This window comes from Wyeomyia smithii, chromosome 2, assembly GCF_029784165.1.
Source record: "Wyeomyia smithii strain HCP4-BCI-WySm-NY-G18 chromosome 2, ASM2978416v1, whole genome shotgun sequence".
Classification (NCBI taxonomy): Eukaryota; Metazoa; Arthropoda; class Insecta; order Diptera; family Culicidae; genus Wyeomyia; species Wyeomyia smithii.
The window spans coordinates 134,205,941-134,224,454 of record NC_073695.1 but is presented as its reverse complement, the minus strand read 5'-3'; the positions used below and the strand labels follow the sequence as shown (position 1 = coordinate 134,224,454).

General features: G+C 40.4%; 3 protein-coding genes across 4 annotated transcripts; 1 reads left to right on the top strand and 2 right to left on the bottom strand.

Annotated features, from left to right (window-relative positions):
• Positions 1-1,152: 1,152 nt before the first annotated feature.
• Positions 1,153-2,028, top strand: LOC129719910 (uncharacterized). The gene has a single exon (XM_055671324.1). It carries the CDS (start codon positions 1,153-1,155, stop codon positions 2,026-2,028), a length of 876 nt encoding a protein of 291 aa, XP_055527299.1.
• Positions 2,029-2,261: 233 nt separating this feature from the next.
• Positions 2,262-3,253, bottom strand: LOC129719909 (uncharacterized). Its single transcript, XM_055671323.1, is given in 2 exon segments — positions 2,262-2,683; positions 2,686-3,253. Coding segments are annotated over 2 exon segments (990 nt in total).
• A 5,793-nt stretch (positions 3,254-9,046) lies between these two features.
• LOC129724172 (uncharacterized) lies at positions 9,047-16,944 on the bottom strand. 2 transcript variants are annotated; one of them, XR_008727883.1, is made up of 8 exons: positions 16,808-16,944; positions 11,427-11,599; positions 10,607-10,764; positions 10,429-10,528; positions 10,067-10,371; positions 9,864-9,975; positions 9,647-9,771; positions 9,047-9,442 (listed from the first exon to the last, which is right to left on the bottom strand). XR_008727883.1 is itself a non-coding variant. In XM_055678850.1 (8 exons), exons 4-8 carry the CDS (start codon positions 10,440-10,442, stop codon positions 9,170-9,172), a joined length of 834 nt encoding a protein of 277 aa, XP_055534825.1. In that variant the 5' UTR covers positions 10,443-10,528; positions 10,607-10,764; positions 11,427-11,599; positions 16,808-16,944; the 3' UTR covers positions 9,047-9,169. The 2 variants fall into 2 exon arrangements, 1 of the variants encoding a protein (XP_055534825.1); XM_055678850.1 differs by having other exon boundaries at positions 9,864-9,980.
• Between the last annotated feature and the right edge of the window lie 1,570 nt (positions 16,945-18,514).

Genomic DNA, 18,514 nt, shown 5'->3' with positions numbered 1-18,514 from the left:
CTCTTTTTACGGGCATCCTTAACGGTGCGCTTCTATATCCAGTTTGGCAGCACTCTATCATCACTTCACACCGTACCGGTCGCTGCTAAACGCGCTAGAAAAATAGTAGCCGAGCTTCCGGGAAGCATCGCGCTCTCAAATTTAGCAGCCCGATAACAGCGCTGCTAAAGGTTTATGCTGGATGAAATGTCAAACTGAAACTGAACAATTGCTGAAATTGGTGCAGAATTTTTTTTTTCATTAACTCTAATAACGTTTGCGCTAAAAACAATGGACAAAAATTGCCAATTTTTCATGGGTTTACCTTTGCACGCACTGACGAAACTACGCATGCAGCAACAATCATATTAATCCATGAGTCATCAGAAAAAATTTGATTTGCGCGTTCGAAAAACGGTACTCCAACACGTCGAAAACAGGCATCGTGCGGCAGTTCGTGGACACCGGATACACCCGTTCCGGCATCTACAACATCTTGGCGCTATTGGACACCAATCAGAGCATTGAAAGAAAGTCCGGTTCCGAACGGCCGACGACCCTGAGCGACAAGAAGCTCAAAAGGATACTGAAGAAGGAGACCGTGGGAAAAGGGGCTACATGCGTGCGCTTGGCCTGGTCTATGCAACCGATCAAACAGTGCTTGGTGAACATGGACATACATGTCGGGCGAACATGGACGGCCAATACCCGTTCACCAATCTCGGAGCTGCAGGCAATGAAGCAGCGGCAGCGCCTGAATAAGATGGTCAAATCGATTTTCCCGGCAATTTACGACGTGGCGGTCGTGATGGACGACGAGACCTGTCTCACCCTGGATGGCAACGACTGGTAGGGCACATTGTATTTTACTTCCACCACTAAGGTGGAATTTTCTTTCACACACCAAGTTCCCCAAGACGGTGCTGCTGTGGCTAACAATCAGCGAGAAGGGGATGTCAAAGCTGTTTTTTTTTCGCTCCGGACTGGCCATGAACGGGGAAATTTATAGTACGAAGTACCTGCCGGAAGTTGCGTCGTTCACCAAAAAATACTATAAGGCCGAAGGCACGGTGCATTTCGGGACATTTTATGTCGAATCAATTGTTGTTGTTTTTGAATTCGCTGGAAAATCCTTGTCAGACGAGCGACTCGTCGCTTCCGATTTTTCTCTGCATGCACAATATAAAGTCTTTCAATTCGCGTACAAATGGTAAATTTATTCCCAGGAATTTCGACGAAACCAGCGAATTTGCATATGAGTATGTGGAGTACGAAGCCAATGAGGCCACTGGCACACTCGATGGGGAAGATGAAGCTGGTTCAGTGCATAATGGATATGTTTTCACCTTTACTGCCATCTTTTTTCAACGTTTCTTTAAAAATCAATTGCGTCCAAAAGAATGGACAAGGCTAACTGCTGATGGAGATACAGTTACTGATATCGTAGATTTTTTATGGGATGTTGCAAAGGTAAAAATTGAACGGCAGGTGATATTTGATAACGATATCCCCAAATGGTCAGAAAATGCAACTCCCACAGTGAATGATGCGAATGACTTCGTCTCACTGCAAGACACTACTAAAAAGAAATTCTATTTAATAGATTCTCTCACTTCTAGAATTTTGAGAGGTTGGAAAGATAAGCAGGTGCGAGTATATGTGTACGTTTGGTCGATCAATGTGGGAACTAGCAGTCAACATCAAGCCATATTGCGAAAGTTACTTTCTCAACAAAATACAGATAAAGCTGGGGCACATTCAATCAGAGACGATTCAGCTCTAGCGGATGCACTCCGCGATAATCATACTCATCTGGAAGGTCATTACAGCTCATGGCTTCTGTGGGCAAATTTTTTTCACTCGTCTCCAGCGCATAAGCATGATGAATTGAAAAGTTCTGCAACACCACCATTACAATTATCGAAATATTTTCGTTGGGTTGCTACGTCTGAGCCAAGCAGATTGAAGGCCGTATATAAAGGATTAATTGTCGCTCAACACAATAATAGTGGATGGCTGAGAGAGATTGGAAATGTAAACAGGTTGTAATCAATGCTAAAACGTTATTAGATGGAGCCTTACCGAAAATAGAAGAACTAGGATACCGATTTGAGCAATAATTTCATGAACAGCGTGATTGATTGTGATGACGTGGATCACCAAAATTGAAATCTTTAGCTATTCCATAGTTCAAAAATCGATTCGAAGACCGAAAAGCGTTACTAAGCAATATAATGTTTTTTTTTTCGTTATATCAATCAAATGCTTTATAAAATAAAAAACTAACTAGCGTTCGCCATTATGGCTGAATAAGTTTGAATATAGAAAAATTGTCTAATTATTTCATGACGCAATCCATTCTTTGGCAGAAATGTACCACCCGGAAGGTAACCACAGTGCTCAAAAATTTTTGTCGCTGGGAATATTCTGAAACGGGTAACTACATCACAAATATCAGAGAGAATCGGAGAACCTTCAAGATGCTCTTTTCTCAATAATCGCCTTATGAGTCCAAATGCAATCTCGATTGGATTAAAAAATGGACAGTACGGTGGTAAAAATATCGGAATTATGCCAATTGATCGAAGGTAGCGTATCATATTTGCATCACAATGGATCCTTGCACCGTCCATAATCCAGATAGAGTGTAAACCTGGATATTCATGTACCTCTTTATTCATCAGGGCAAACTTTCGGCAACAATAAAAAACTTTAATCTGTTGAAAGTTCCATCGGTCCAGAAACTGTCATTCATTCCACCAACGCCGAGAAAACACAGGAACGATACTCGTGGTTTTCTGCAGAAGTCGCCGCGAAAAATAACTTTTTTCCCTACCACACCATATCCCTTTTTGCGCAGCATTTCGCGATTGTCGAAGCTTACTTCGTCCAAGAAAACGAGATTACTGAGATCCCAAGGAATGGATAATAACTCTCGAACGAACCTCGTAATTTCATCCTCCCAAATTTGTATGGCTCTTCGCTCAATACATTTCCACGTCATGCCTGCTTCATGAAGAATGATGCACTGATGGAAACGAAAAACTTTTGGTAGAATCTATGTTTCGCTTCATTCAAAACAGTATGGGTTCTCGATTGAAGAGTTCCAGGGTCAAAATCAGTCTTAATTACCTATAGTTGATTTCGATTCTCCGTATATTTGTGCAAGTTTCGTTCTGGATATTCCCAGGAAGTAATAGCCGTATAACGCATGATAAACGGTGTTGGGCAAAGCATGTTGATGAAATACTGTTTGCGTAACCATGTTAGACATGTTTATATGTGAAACAGCTGTAGTGTAACCCGAGATTTAATTATTTTTTCGCAATTTTCGGAGATTATTTTTTGTTCACACAAGATTTCCGGAGACTTAAACTATATGAAATTTTAACCAATGTGTTTAGTTCAAAACAATCATGTTGTTTTGATTCTGACTGTCAATCTTATGTTTGACGTTAGAGTCGGAAGAAAGTTCGGAAGTTAAAAGTTAGACTTCTGAACTACAATTTAGTGCTGGCGACACAATACAAAAGTGAGTACACCCTTTTTACGGGCATCCTTAACGGTGCGCTTCTATACCCAGTTTGGCAACACTCTATCATCACTTCACACCGTACCGGTCGCTGCTAAACGCGCTAGAAAAATAGTAGCCGAGCTTCCGGGAAGCATCGCGCTCTCAAATTTAGCAGCCCGATAACAGCGCTGCTAAAGGTTTATGCTGGATGAGATGTCAAACTGAAACTGAACAATTGCTGAAATTGGTGCAGAATTTTTTTTTTTCATTAACTCTAATAACGTTTGCGCTAAAAACAATGGACAAAAATTGCCAATTTTTCATGGGTTTACCTTTGCACGCACTGACGAAACTACGCATGCAGCAACAATCATATTAATCCATGAGTCATCAGAAAAAATTTGATTTGCGCGTTCGAAAAAGGGTACTCCAACGCGTCGAAAACAGGCATCGTGCGGCAGTTCGTCGACACCGGATACACCCGTTCCGGCATCTACAACATCTTGGCGCTATTGGACACCAATCAGAGCATTGAAAGAAAGTCCGGTTCCGAACGGCCGACGACCCTGAGCGACAAGAAGCTCAAAAGGATACTGAAGGAGACCGTGGGAAAAGTGGCTACATCACTGCGTGCGCTTGGCCTGGTCTGTGCAACCGATCAAACAGTGCTTGGTGAACATGGACATACATGTCGGGCGAACATGGACGGCCAATACCCGTTCACTAATCTCGGAGCTGCAGGCAATGAAGCAGCGGCAGTGCCTGAATAAGATGGTCAAATCGATTTTCCCGGCAATTTACGACGTGGCGGTGGTGATGGACGACGAGACCTGTCTCACCCTGGATGGCAACGACTGGTAGGGCACATTGTATTTTACTTTCACCACTAAGGTGGAATTTTTTTTCACACACCAAGTTCCCCAAGTCGGTGCTGCTGTGGCTAACAATCTGCGAGAAGGGGATGTCAAAGCTGCTCTTCTTTCGCTCCGGACTGGCCATGAACGGGGAAATTTATAGTACGAAGTACCTGCCGGAAGTTGCGTCGTTCACCGAAAAATACTATAAGGCCGAAGACACGGTGCATTTGCCGGATCTGAAGTCGGCTCACTATTCGAGCGATCGTTTGAGGAGATGGAACGTCTAAATGTCGATGTGGTACCCAAGTTGGCGAACCTGCCTAACGTTCCCAAATTGCGTCTTCTTGAGGATTTCTGGCAAGCCTGAAGATCTACTTCAACAATTTTGTCGCGAAATTTCAGGAGGAATTGAAAATTAAAACGAAAAAAAAAAATTATAAAACGTGCCTACACGCATGTTTTCGTCCGCTATGGCAAATGTTCCGGTTAACTGCCGGAAGGCCGCACGCAAGATCGTAGATTTTTTTTTGTTGCAAGTAAGCTAATATAATTACCTTCCATAAGAAATTGATGAAACTCATTTATCTGTCTTAGTTGTTTTTTCACCATCATCCGAAAAAAGTCCATTTTTATAACGCATACGTTAGCACAAACGACATTTTTGCACAGGTTTTTCAGTTGATCCACTAAGGACATTGCAGCGGCAAAAGTACCGGGCAAATCCATGTTGATCACTAACTACTAGCATTTATTTCTATTTTTCAAAACACTATTTATTTACTTCTAAAGTTTTGAAGAACTTGCCCCCCCCCTAAACGAAATTCTGGCTACGCCCATGACGACCGGTGTGAAAACAGGTGAGTGAGCAAAAAAGCCGCGCTGTACACAACCGACATAACAACTTATATGATACCGCACTGTTAAGGATGCCCTTACTTACTTTACTTTTACTTTTTTGGCTAACGGACCGTTCACCGGTCCAGGGCCGAACGAATTAGAGATGTCCATCTTCTTCTGTCTTGAGCAGCCGTTCTCCAGTCTCCCCGTACACCAGCAGATTGTGCATCTTCTTCCACCGCGCACATCCACCGCGTGCGAGGCCTACCACGGAGTCGACGGCCTCTTCCTGGTTCTCTACTGAAGATAGTTTTGGCGGCTCTCTCGTCAGGCATCCTGGCTACATGTCCAGCCCACTGAAGCCTGCCCCGCTGTATTACCTTATATATATATACCTGTATACTATATCAGCATGTTTGTATACCTGGTACAACTCGTGATTCATGCGTCTGCGCCACACTCCATCTTCCAGTTTACCGCCAAGTATCGATCGCAGAACTTTACGCTCAAAAACTCCGAGCACTCGTCGATCAGCTTCCTTCAACGTCCATGCTTCATGTCCGTAAAGGGCCACCGGGAGTATCAGCGTCCTATACAGCGCTAGTTTTGTGCGAGTTTGCAAACTACGGGACCTTAGCTGGTTACGCAGTCCGTAGAAAGCCCTGTTCGCAGCTGCAACTCGTCGTTTCACTTCACGGCTCATATCGTTGTCACATGTCACAAGCGTACCAAGATAAACGAATTCGTCAACCACTTCAAATCGTTCCCCATCTATCTCCACCTCAGCACCAACACCACGGGGACTCCCACGCTCTCTGCCAGCTATCATGTACTTCGTTTTGGCAGAGTTAATGACAAGTCCCAATCTCGCTGCTCCTCTCTTAAAAGGTACGAAGGCCTCCTCCACGGCCTTACGGTTGATACCGATGATATCGACGTCGTCCGCAAAGCCAAGAAGCATGTGATATTTTGTGATGATCGTACCGTTTCTTTCGACGTTTGCTCTTCGTACTGCACCCTCAAGAGCGATGTTAAACAGTAGGTTGGCGAGCGCATCCCCCTGCTTCAGTCCATCCAACGTTACGAACGCGGCTGATGTCTCGCCAGCTATCCGCACGCACGATTTTGATCCCTCCAGTAATACGACTCAGCACTATTAGTTTCGCAGGGAAACCGTGTTCCAGCATGATCTGCCGCAGCTCGTTTCTTTTCACAGAGTCGTATGCCGCCCTGAAGTCCACAAACAGATGGTGAATCGATAAGTTGCACTCCCGGAACTTATCGAGGATCTGTCGCAGGGTGAAAATTTGATCCGTCGTGTCGGAAACCAGCCTGGTATTCGCCAACAAAAGATTCCGCTAGCGGTCTCAATCTGAAGAACAGGATACGGGAGAGCACTTTATATGCGGAGTTGAGCAACGTTATCCCTCGATAGTTGCCACAATCCAATCGATGTCCCTTCTTATAGATAGGGCATATGAGGCCTTCCAACCAGTCGTTCGACATTTGTTCGTCCGCCCAGATTCTTAGTATTATCTGGTGGACCGCATAGTACAGCCGCTCGCTTTCCGCTTTTAGAAGTTCGGCCAGGATACCGTCCTTCCCAGCGGCCTTGCCGTTTTTCAGCTCACTAATCGCCTTTTTCACCTCCTCCTGTGTTGGTGGCTCCACAGCTTGTTCGTCACTCATAATCGTCATCCTGTTCCTGCTCTGCTCATCCGGCTCCTCACCGTTCAATAGCGCCTGAAAATGCTCCTTCCACCTGGCTGCAACCGTCGGTTTATCAGTAAGCAGGTTGCCGTCCTTGTCATTACACATGACCGGCACAGGGAAATTCCTGCTTCTGACTTTGTTGACAGTTCTGTAGAATCTCCGCACGTCGTTTTCAGCATAGCTGTCCTCTGCGCTGGCGAGCACCTGCTCCTCGTACTCGCGCTTCTTCCGACGGTGGGTTCTATTTTCGGCAGCTCTTGCCACCCTGTACCTCTCTCTGTTCTGACGCGTAGCCGCAGTGAGCATGCGGAACCTGGCACGGTTCTTCTAATCTGTCGCTCTCTGGCACTCGGCATCGAACCAGCCGTTAGACTGTCTACCACGCGTCGTACCTACCACCTCTCTCGCAGTCGTTTCGATGGCGCCGTGAATACTGCTCCACAGCCCATTTATGTCTTCCACTCCTTCCTCCTGCTGTGCTGCGATCCGTTGATCCAGCTCTCTGGCGTATTTTGCTGCCACGCCATCAGCTTTCAACCGCTGAATGTTGAAACGCGTCGTCCTCTCTGTGCGAGATTTCAGCACGTTCGACAACCGTGCGCGGACCTTACAAACGACGAGAAAATGGTCAGAGTCAATGTTTGGTCCCCGAAAAGACCTAACATCAGTAACATCCGAAAAGTGCCGACCGTCAATCAGTACGTGATCGATCTGGGAGCAGGCTTCTCCATTTGGATGCCTCCAGGTGTGTTCCCGAATATTCAAACGTGGAAAATAGGAGCTACATATGGCCATTCCTCTGGCCGCGGCAAAGTTTATCAGCCTCAGGCCGTTTTCATTGGTTGACGAGTGGAGGCTATGCCTTCCAATGACCGGACGGAAGAATTCCTCCCTCCCAACCTGTGCCTTTGCGTCTCCGATGACGACTTTTACGTCGTGTTTTGGGCACTCGTCATAGATTTGCTCAAGCTTGTCATAAAACTCATCTTTGACTTCATCGGATTTGTCGTTTGTCGGTGCGTAGGTGTTGATTAAACTGTAGTTGAAGAATTTGCCCTTAATCCTCAACACGCATAAACGGTCATCTACGGGCCTCCACCGGATGACTCTTGTTTTCTGATTTCCCAGCACTACGAAACCGACGCCCCGTTCCGCTGCTTTGCCGCCACTGTAGTAGATGTGATACTTGAAAGAAGTGCGTGCAATAGGGTCTACTGCACGGAATTCCCTTTCTCCGGAATTTGGCCACCGAACCTCCTGAATCGCTGCGATTTCGACTCCCTGCCGCTGTAGTTCTCGAGCAAGCAAGCCAACCCGCGCCGGTTCTATGAGAGATCGGACGTTCCAAGTACCCAATTTCCAATCGTTTACCTTAATCTTTTTCCGTGTTCGTAGCCTAGGTCTTTGCCGGTTGATCCGTTCCGTATTTCTAAAATCGTTGTTCGTGGTTGATGAAAGGTTTCGGTATGCTACCTTACCAGGGTCGCGATACTTACATCCTGCTGATGGGGCTGCCATCTTAGGTGTAGCTGGCGGGATACAGCATTCCATAATTCAGCCGCCCGCTCCGGGTCAGACGCTGTTGTACGCCGCCCCTATAGGGATACAGCCGCGTACGACCCCCTTTCCAGTCAGCATACGACCATAGTTTCCACCGGGGTTGGTTACCCGATCTCCGCTAAGGTTACTCGTATTCCGGTCGGCACCACGTGGAGGTTGGGATAGGAGTTGCTGGACAGAGGTGAATGGCCACATTAGGGTCTCAAGTTACACGTGTCCAGCCATTTGCCAACCAGGATGCCCTTATTTATAGTAAAATCAAACGAGTGCACAGAAAACTAAAAAGACCCAAAAATAGGTCAAATATGCGCAACTAGGCAGCTCTGTGCGGGAAGGCAATATTCGGTAAAATAGCATTACCAACTATTAGGTAATTGCGTTGATGTGAAGACTAGGTGATTTATACCCAACTTTTGCCGTAATCAAAATTGGTAAAAAAAACTTAAATGTAGGTAATTTTTACGTGTTGAGATTTGATTTTTATCATTGAAGCAGTTAATTGAATGGGATTCTCAATTTTGCAATTGACATAATAGTTACTTTTTCATATTTACAAGTAAACAAGTTTATTTTGGAAGTGCTTGGATATGTACATTAAAAACCGTAGTTTTTCTATTAATCGAGGTTTGAGAAATACAACGACATTATGGATTTTCATCTAGTTCGCGAAATCTAGCACATAGTGCTGATACAGCATTGCTTTTACAAACTATATAGATGTCTTAAACAAATGTATGCATATGAAATCATAAAACTTTCTTAGTAAAGGGGGCACTTGTTGGCCTAGCACATCGAATGACTTCAACAACGAATCAATCGCCTGGATAGCACAACATCCACATGGTATAATGTTGTCTTTAAAGATGATAAACATACTGCCCTCCTCAAATGTTGGTGCGATGCAAACAATGTGGGGATCGAATTGAGCTAAATCATTAAGATGATCATTGAAAACTTCGGTGTCTTGTCTGTTAGTGTCCGGCTAAAAAAAACGAGTAATTGAACTTTTGTTTGAAAAATATATAGGTCAAAAAGTAACTGTACTTTTATGAGTTATGTGTCGGTGGGGAAATAACATTAAGATTGAAATTATTACGAATAGATGCAATCATACAGAACTTGATTTAGAGCTAAGTTTCAAAAATAAGAGACCTAAAAATAAATGAATATCGTTATCGATACTTACGTTAATCCACCTGATCAAAGGCATGGCTGAAATCTCCGCTGTGGATAGATATTCATCATTGGCTGTTCGCTTAATGCCACGATTCGTTAAAATTTGCATAATGCGTGGAGCGCCTCGTACGAATTCTGCAATCAATGAAAATAAATAATTAAAGATTGTTCATTCGTTCATCCGCTAAAGTCAAGGATAATCCTAAAAATTAACATTTAGTCCTTACTGCTTTTGACTTCAGCCCATTGAGTTTCTAGCATCAACGCAGTTGTAAGAGTTTTTTCCATATCAGCCTGTTTATTGTAACCAGGATGAATTCGCTCGAATGCTTGTTGTATCTGTACTAGATATTCAATAGTTTTATTTTTAAAATTTCGAGAAAGATTTTAGAATATTGTTGAATTAGTAATTTTTTTTCCAGTAACTCACCATTATGCCATCGTATTCCAGGAAATGCGGATGTTTTCACGTCTAAGAGATATTTATGCAATTCAACACATTGTGCCATGCCTTCCGAGATAACTCGGCCATTTTGTAGAACAGGATTGAGTGCGGCAATACCAGCGGCAAGCTCGTAGATAGATGCTGACGGTGCAACCTTCAAGTGCAGTGTTTTACGACGAAAAAGTCGCTCATCTGGGGAAATATATTTCCGCATATTTGCTACACGCGTTTCAATTATTCCGGTATGTAGTCCTGATCCTTTTCCACCAGATTTCCAAAAAAAAGTAAGACTTAAAAAGGAATTTAATATATGACTGTATAATTACATGCTTTAAAGTTTAAGTTACTTCTCTGGGAGCATCTGGATGCATGCGCGTTTGTTCTAGATGGGGAAAAGCTTCTAAGATACGATTCGCCAACGTTTGTTTATCATGCGCTGTGGGGTATCTACAACGATTAACACAAATTTGTTAATGTTTCAATAAATTACATATATTTAATATTGAAAAGGGTTATTGGGCCTACCTTATTTCATGTAGAATCTGACTCCCGAAAAAGTAATTGGTAAGTATTCGGTTCATATGCTTCAACTCAGGTCCACTCGGTACAATTTGTAAATCTAATTTACGGGTGAGAACTTTTTGAAATCTTCCTTTATCACTCTCCAGAGTAGTTCGAATTGACTGAAAGATTATAACAGGTATTGATAATTTATTGCATCGTCTTTTTTACTCTAATAGCGTAAGGAACAGCTTAAGCAGATGCACCTAATTTAAGCCTGTATTACACTCTTTGACCAATGGTCAAATATTTGACCTTTTGACATAATGGTCAAATTTATTCGACATCGTGTCTGTTATCAATTATCTTTGACCTTATGACAACTATTTGACGCTTGGTCAAAGAGTGTAATACAGCCTTCAATCATTCGAAGAAAACGGGCCATAAACTTCTAAAATCTGATCAATATTGACAATTTCAATAATGTGAATGAAAACTTTGATTAACTAGCTGTCTTACGAATATAGAAAATACCGTTCAACACAGAAAGAAAACTTCGAATGAACATCAATCGCCATTTGGGTGTTAGAGAAAATCCCCTGCAAAACAGATGCAAACTACTTAAATTAGTGTCCTCGATTGGAAACTTCAATTGATTACTGTTAAAGCTTGCTCAGTTAGTTTTATAATCTGAAAACAAGTGCGAATAGAGAAAAGGATAGCTAACAATTGGATATCCTTATGTTTGTAATGTTTGTACACATTTCGAGTATTTCATCTCAATACATAGGCTGGTAAAGCTGCTTAAAATAAGCTTCTCACCATATGCTGCAGAATGACTTACTATTTGTTGAGATTCTGGATGTCGATTACAAAAAACTCCAGGTCCACTTGTTGATGTTGAAACATCAGTATTTTGAGAAATAAAGCCCATGATAGTGAGGCGACCACTTGTTTCGCCTAGGTTGAGTACATCACAGGCGTCGTACCGAATGATCCCGCTATTATGGCCATCAGCTGTAAAATGAAATAAAAGAAAGTTTGAAAGTACTTTTCACAATGATGCAGAGCTCAAATCTGGATTAAGGGTGCTTTCTGATCATAGCCGGTCCGGTTTTAGAGGGGGGGGGGTGGTGCGAACAAAGTTCTCATCGAGGAAAAGCTTAACGTCACGACTTAACTTAACTTCATGAAACAGCTTTTCTATAGGTGGGAAAATTAGTGTTTTTGTGGAGGTTGGAGCTGAGGGGACTTTGTTTTATACTTTTTTCTGGGTTCATTCGATGAACAAGTGTAAGGTGAACACATTTTTCAGAACAACCATGGTGTGAAATTTGGTAGATTATGGTTAAGACGCCCCAGAGCTGTTGCAGGATCTTATAAATTGATCAACCCCTACTTTTCCATAAACACAAACATGCTTTTCTACACATATATGTTTTTTTCTCATGCATATCAATCAACATAGGCAAGCAATTATTGATTTGTATTGTTTGTAGATGTGAGTGATGTGAATGATTTCTCGGTAGCAATGTTTAGCATTACGTGTTAGCGGATTATCAGTTTAATCATCGTTATATTTGAGACTTATATAATAAAAACCTTCATTAACATCGACTGGCAACATGACCACAAACTATAACATTTTTTTGAGAGTATTTTATCATGTTCAATCCTTACCAGCCTTTGTGTAATGATAACCTTGAAAGAAAATTTTAAACAATCGAACTTAACAACATCCAATTCTTGAATTATGTAGATAAAACTATTGTGAACTTTCTAAGCCAACATGAGTATGCCATAATAATTTTCATTGCATTTTGTATACTCTACTACATAACCGGGTCGAAAATTTGTACCATTTATCTTGAAATGATTCACGGTTTGAACAATTTTAGGTAAATCATAAACAAGTGTTGAATAATTCAGGACGTTTTTATCTATGATCGATGCAGATATAATTTTAACTTGATTAATTACATAACTATGATTAATAATTGAGTTGGCTTGTTTTAAACTTAAGCGCTTCGTAAGGCTGTATGAAATGTTTTTAAAATTATTACTAGTTTTGGCTTGAGCTTTGGACTCTTTAAATTTTGATTCGAACATGAGACAGCTGCTGTTACTAATTGGACTAATTTGTAGACAAACTTGTGGATAGTGCACGATGTGATGTATCTTGTTGATGGCTTTCATGTTGGGAAAACATTGTTTGATTAGCACATGGAAACTGGAAATAGCCGCTTTTAGTTCGTCGACTTGGCCTAAATCAAGCTTCTTACACACTCAATCAGATAATAAAAGTTCGGTAATTATTATTACAATTTCGATCGGTAAGTTTGAGAAAATACAGAGTAGTTTGTAAAATTGATGTAACTTTACATATTTTCTGTATTCAGCAAATAATTTTACTGAATCATGCTATACTTTCTGCTGAACTGTTTGGTAAATTAAACTTCTACCGAATATTCGTAAAAACTACCGGACCAACCATAGAGCTGTCAATTTTTCTTTATTCGTTGTTCTCCTTCTTGTCAAGTTGTCGAGTCACATTCTCGGTTCGTTTGAACATTGAAGTTCCTGCGAAAAGAAAAATGGAGGACGTTTTCCAACAACTTCAGCAAGAAGATGATCGCATAGCACAAATTTTTCGTAAGTATATGATGATCAAATTTGTAAATATTTTAGGCATCAAACCGTCACATTATTTGCTTCTACTTCCGAGCATCTGTTGCATGCTACGTAAATAGTTTACACCGCCATGTTAATGGACACATAGAGAAGATCCTCGGCTTTGAAACTCTGAGCACAACTGGCATGAAGTTCATGCACAGCCCACACACTCAATCAGATAATAAAAGTTCGGTAATTATTATTACAATTTCGATCGGTAAGTTTGAGAAAATACAGAGTAGTTTGTAAAATTGATGTAACTTTACATGTTTTCTGTATTCAGCAAATAATTTTACTGAATCCTGCTATACTTTCTGCTGAACTGTTTGGTAAATTAAACTTTTACCGAATATTGGTAAAAAACTACCGGACCAACCATAGAGCTGTCAAATTTTCTCTATTCGTTGTTCTCCTTCTTGTCAAGTTGTCGAGTCACATTCTCGGTTCGTTTGAACATTGAAGTTCCTGCGAAAAGAAAAATGGAGGGCGTTTTCCAACAACTTCAGCAAGAAGATGATCGCATAGCACAAATTTTCCGTAAGTATATGATAATAAAATTTGTAAATATTTTAGGCATCAAACCGTCACATTATTTGCTTCTACTTCCGAGCATCTGTTGCATGCTACGTAAATAGTTTACACCGCCATGTTAATGGACACATCCAGAAGATCCTCGGCTTTGAAACTCTGAGCACAACTGGCATGAAGTTCATGCACAGCCCACAGCAGCAAAAAACGTTTAATCGATTTTCACTCGTACGAAGTTGGTGCGGCGAACCTTGGTTTTTTGATTTTTTTAGTTTTCAATAGTTAAATTTTTTAATAATATTTGAATAAAAATATTAATATAAATTTACGTTACATCATATTTCTGGTTTTCTTAAATAATCAAAAGTGAACAAATAAACATCACAGATCTTTCGGTACTGTCTTACAAAACTTACAGATTTGATCGGTGGTTTTGGCAACTAATTGCATTCGCCGTTTTCACAAATTAGGTCGGTAATAATGACAGAAAGCAACAACAATTTGATTACTGACCGGTCGGTAGTGGTTTATATTACCGAACGTTTTACCGAGCGCTCAGCTGTTGAAAAGTCGGTGAAAAAAAACGAATTCGGTGATTAAATGTAAGTGTGTAGAGAAACTAATAAAACTTATTTTCAACATTGCACCAAATAGCTTAGGAAAGAGATCATTGAGTTTCGAAATGTTGTTGAAAATGAAGGGAAACGCGCGCAGAAGCAACCAACATTGAGAAGCAGATTGGCTGATAGTGTGTCCACTTGATCTCAGATGTGCGCTTGATATATTGGCAGAAGGCTTTTCAGTTATTTCTGTATGGCCATAATCGAACCCGTTAATCATTTCATTAATCTGTTCATCAGTCAAAATTTTATATTCGTTCACTGCAGAATCAAAAATTCTCTTTAAATCATTGGAAAAACACCCTCTAACAAATCGTGCATATGGTCGAAACAATAGTTTTCGGGCCAACGAAAAGATCGTAACTGATGAAGTGCCGAAGTTTCTCTAAGTCCACACTGTGAGGGTACCATATTTTTACGACCTATTGAACATAAGTCACTTTCGACTGACTCAGTTGTTCTTTGAATATAATTATCTCCAAAGTTTCCGTTTAGTAAATCACTTCTACTGATTTTACACATCCTGCAAAAATATGTTGCTGCTGGACTCAACATTCCGTAGATGTCATGGACAGCTAAAGTATCTCCTAATACACTAACTGAGGCTGCTCGCATTGTCCAAAAACCTGATTCTATTTTTACATTAACACCATCCACTGATTCTAGCATAGATAAATCCGCCATTAACGGTCGTAGAACTTGTTTGTAGCCGAACTTTTTCAGGATACTAGATTTAACAATTAACGCAACGTATATCCTATCAAGTCATGAATTTATACGAGGATCAAAATTTTGAATTTTGAAACACACCTTAGTTAGTTTGTTTTTTCCTTTTTTCGTTCCAAGAGGATTCAAATATTCTCCCTCATCGATGTGCATAGAGAGCCTTAAAGCATTCGGATATTTATCCAAAAAAGAATGCTGTTTGTACCGTGCCCCATCTTTAAATGACTTTAAGCTTCCTTCTAATACAACTTCCTCGTTTTCAATCATTGCTCGCGCATCAGCATTGGACATCACTAAGCGTAGGGTATCAATTACAGAAATGTAATGATAAGATTCCTTAATAGTTTCATTTTTTATCACTGGACGTCCATTAGTCACCATTTGTTGAAATTTTCGCCCAAACACCTGGCTAGTTGACACACATTTTGTTATTTTACGCAAGTTCAGAACGGTCTCTACTGGCTCTGGGATGGAACAACCAGATTTTAACGAAAGAAATTACACATTGGCTTGGGGAGTTAACACGTCTGAAATTATGTTCGGTATGTACAAAGAGTTGAGTAGCTCTTTCGTGTCAGTATCATCGAAAGATTGGTGTTTAGATAATAACTATTCCTTGATCAATGTCAAGCTGTAACGTTGACTCCACTCTAACACATATGTAAAACCATGAATAAAGGTCTGCAGTTTTCTCTCTGGAAGCGCTAAATCACATCTCAGTTCTGTAATCAACTGTATAACAGCATTAGTTGCTTCCTCAAGAGAAACTGGTTCATCGTAAAAAAATGGATTTTCAATTTTGTGTTTGAACGTGGAATTCGATGCTTCTGTCAAAGACGGTGTGGGGTCTGTGCCATGTACCAACTCTTCATTATTATGTATGTTCAGGTTTAAATCTTTAAGAGGATGTTTTTTCAAAACGTGTCGCTTCAAGTCATAGAAAAAAAAAGTCTCCACACATAGAGCACTTGAAAGGTAAAACGGGTTTTTGGCTCGTTGGTAGCTTGTAAATTAATTGGAAATGTTTCTTGAGTTCCTCGATGTATCCATATACTGTTTGACGACATCCATCGATGTGACATTAAAATCCTTTAACAAAATACAGAGTAGTTTTAGAGTAACGATTGAATGCTTATCTATTATCAATGAATTATTAGAACGACATTTATTATACTAAACGTAAGCTAACCAGACGTATCGTTTACAACGGAGCAGTATCGTTCAGACCGACCGTGAGAGCGATGATAACTGTTAGGTCAAATCTCGATTTTCCATTTGACAAATTCCACGACCTTATTTACAAAAATCACTGCGCAAAATCAGCGGAATTTTTTTTAAATGTACTTTGTATTAATGTATTACTTTCCCGAGAAAATCTGGTCAGCCTTACTAAACGTTATTAAATGTTCGATCTCCCTCAGGTCATAATCGGTTACCATTCGCATAATACCTTCAGCAGAATAATTTTCATGCTGCTTGTAACAATAAAAACAAACTTTCGACAATGGAATAACTTCCGAGTAGCCAAAATTTTACTTTGCAATGCTAGTTGATTGAAATCAATAACATGATTGAGTATTTGGTAAACTATTGCATTGCGCTGTTACGCTTACGAGGTAAACAGAGCTAAATAATAATTTTTTATTGATAAAATATATGTTTTTAACATTTTACTCACCAACAAATTGATTGTGCTGAATATCTGCCTCCCGCTCCATTGTTTCTCGCAATTTACTATAATTACGTAATTTTCTTATAAAATATCCAAATATTTTCACTAAAACACTAAACCAAACGTGACGCTGTAAATTTTCATCTGATGCAACAATCAAAATGGAGCAGTAAAACATTTTTACTCACTTTTAGGTAAAATTAATCATGCATGATTTAAAATCACCTAAATTTGAGTAAAACTTAACTACTATATACACCGTAAAGTAACTTTACCAGAACAATGCACAGTGGTTTAAAAGTCGATTTAGACGCGCTAAATTGATAACTCCACGTACGTTGGATATACAATTATGACGTCTTCAGCAAAAATGGTGGGTAATACCTCCTGCATCTTTTGGTGCTATGAGATTTGTGATAAATCCCCTCAAAAGTGAGATGAAAAATTTATTTTTTTGCTCCATCGAGATACAGAGTTGGTGTCTTCGGTAAAGTTATAGGTATAACCAATACGACCAACTTTGCCGAAGACAAACAATTCGTATCTGTTACTCAAATTGACTTAGAGAGTTTTTATTGAAAATAGACCTGTCAAAACACATTTTTCAATGAAACATACTTTTTTCTATTTTCTAGGCCTTCACTATGTTCTACAAAGTTGTTAGTAGCATCAATATACACAACTGTCTGGAAGGTACTATACTCGTATTGTTTGAAAAACTATGAGTTATGGGCTATTTTTTATTTTTTTTGCCATATTTCAAATCACTGTATCTTTCTTAGGGGCAGGTAGATCCAGATTCGGTAGTAAGTATATGGAAGTATAACAATAGAACTTTCAAACGCTGGTGGTTTCGCTAGTCCACGACTTTCTGCTGATGAGTTGTGTTCATAACAAAAAACCTCGTTTTTACCCTCTTTAATGATTTAACCAGGTAAAATACTAATATTGTAAACCAAGATACCACGCAATAAGTTCGTATCTATGGTGACCATCCTACCAAGCGTGGTTCAAGTATTTCCGAACAAGTAAATTGCATATGCTTGTTTTTGGTTCACCTCGAAGGTTCCTAATCAAAAACAATGAAAGTGCTATTATAACACTAAGTTGATAACTGTAGATCAAGCAAAGTTACCATAAATTTCTAACACAGTGGTTCCCAACCGGGGGTCCACGGCCGGCAAGGGAGCCGCGAGGCTCATCTAGGGGGCTGCGAAATTGTTGGTAAGTTTGATAGGCAATCAAAATTTCTTTCTAGGTGTCTTTGTGAAAGCGGATTTTCAATTATTCTGCCTATTAGGACTAGAACGTGAAACAAAGTAGACTTGCAGGACAATATGAGACTAAAAAACGCAGACTCGTATTGCAAACTTGTATCTGACATTCTTTTGGGGGGCCGCAATGCTCTCTGTGCTTCGCAAAGGCGGCCGCGGAGCTTTTTGTGTTTAGGAAAAGGGGCCGCGGACCAAATAAGATTGGGAACCACTTCTCTAACATATTCTGAGCCTCTTCGGAAACACTAATTTACTGTTGTGCAACCAAGCATCTGCTGGTAAGTTTGTACCCGCGATATTATCTACCAACAAGCGTCCACAATGTATTAATGCATGGGTTGGCCGTAATCATTAATTTCAATGTTTCAATCCGCCAGCTTTTAGAAGACGCTCAGGTAGTAACGAACAAGAATTGGGAAAGGTACATGAATTTACCTTA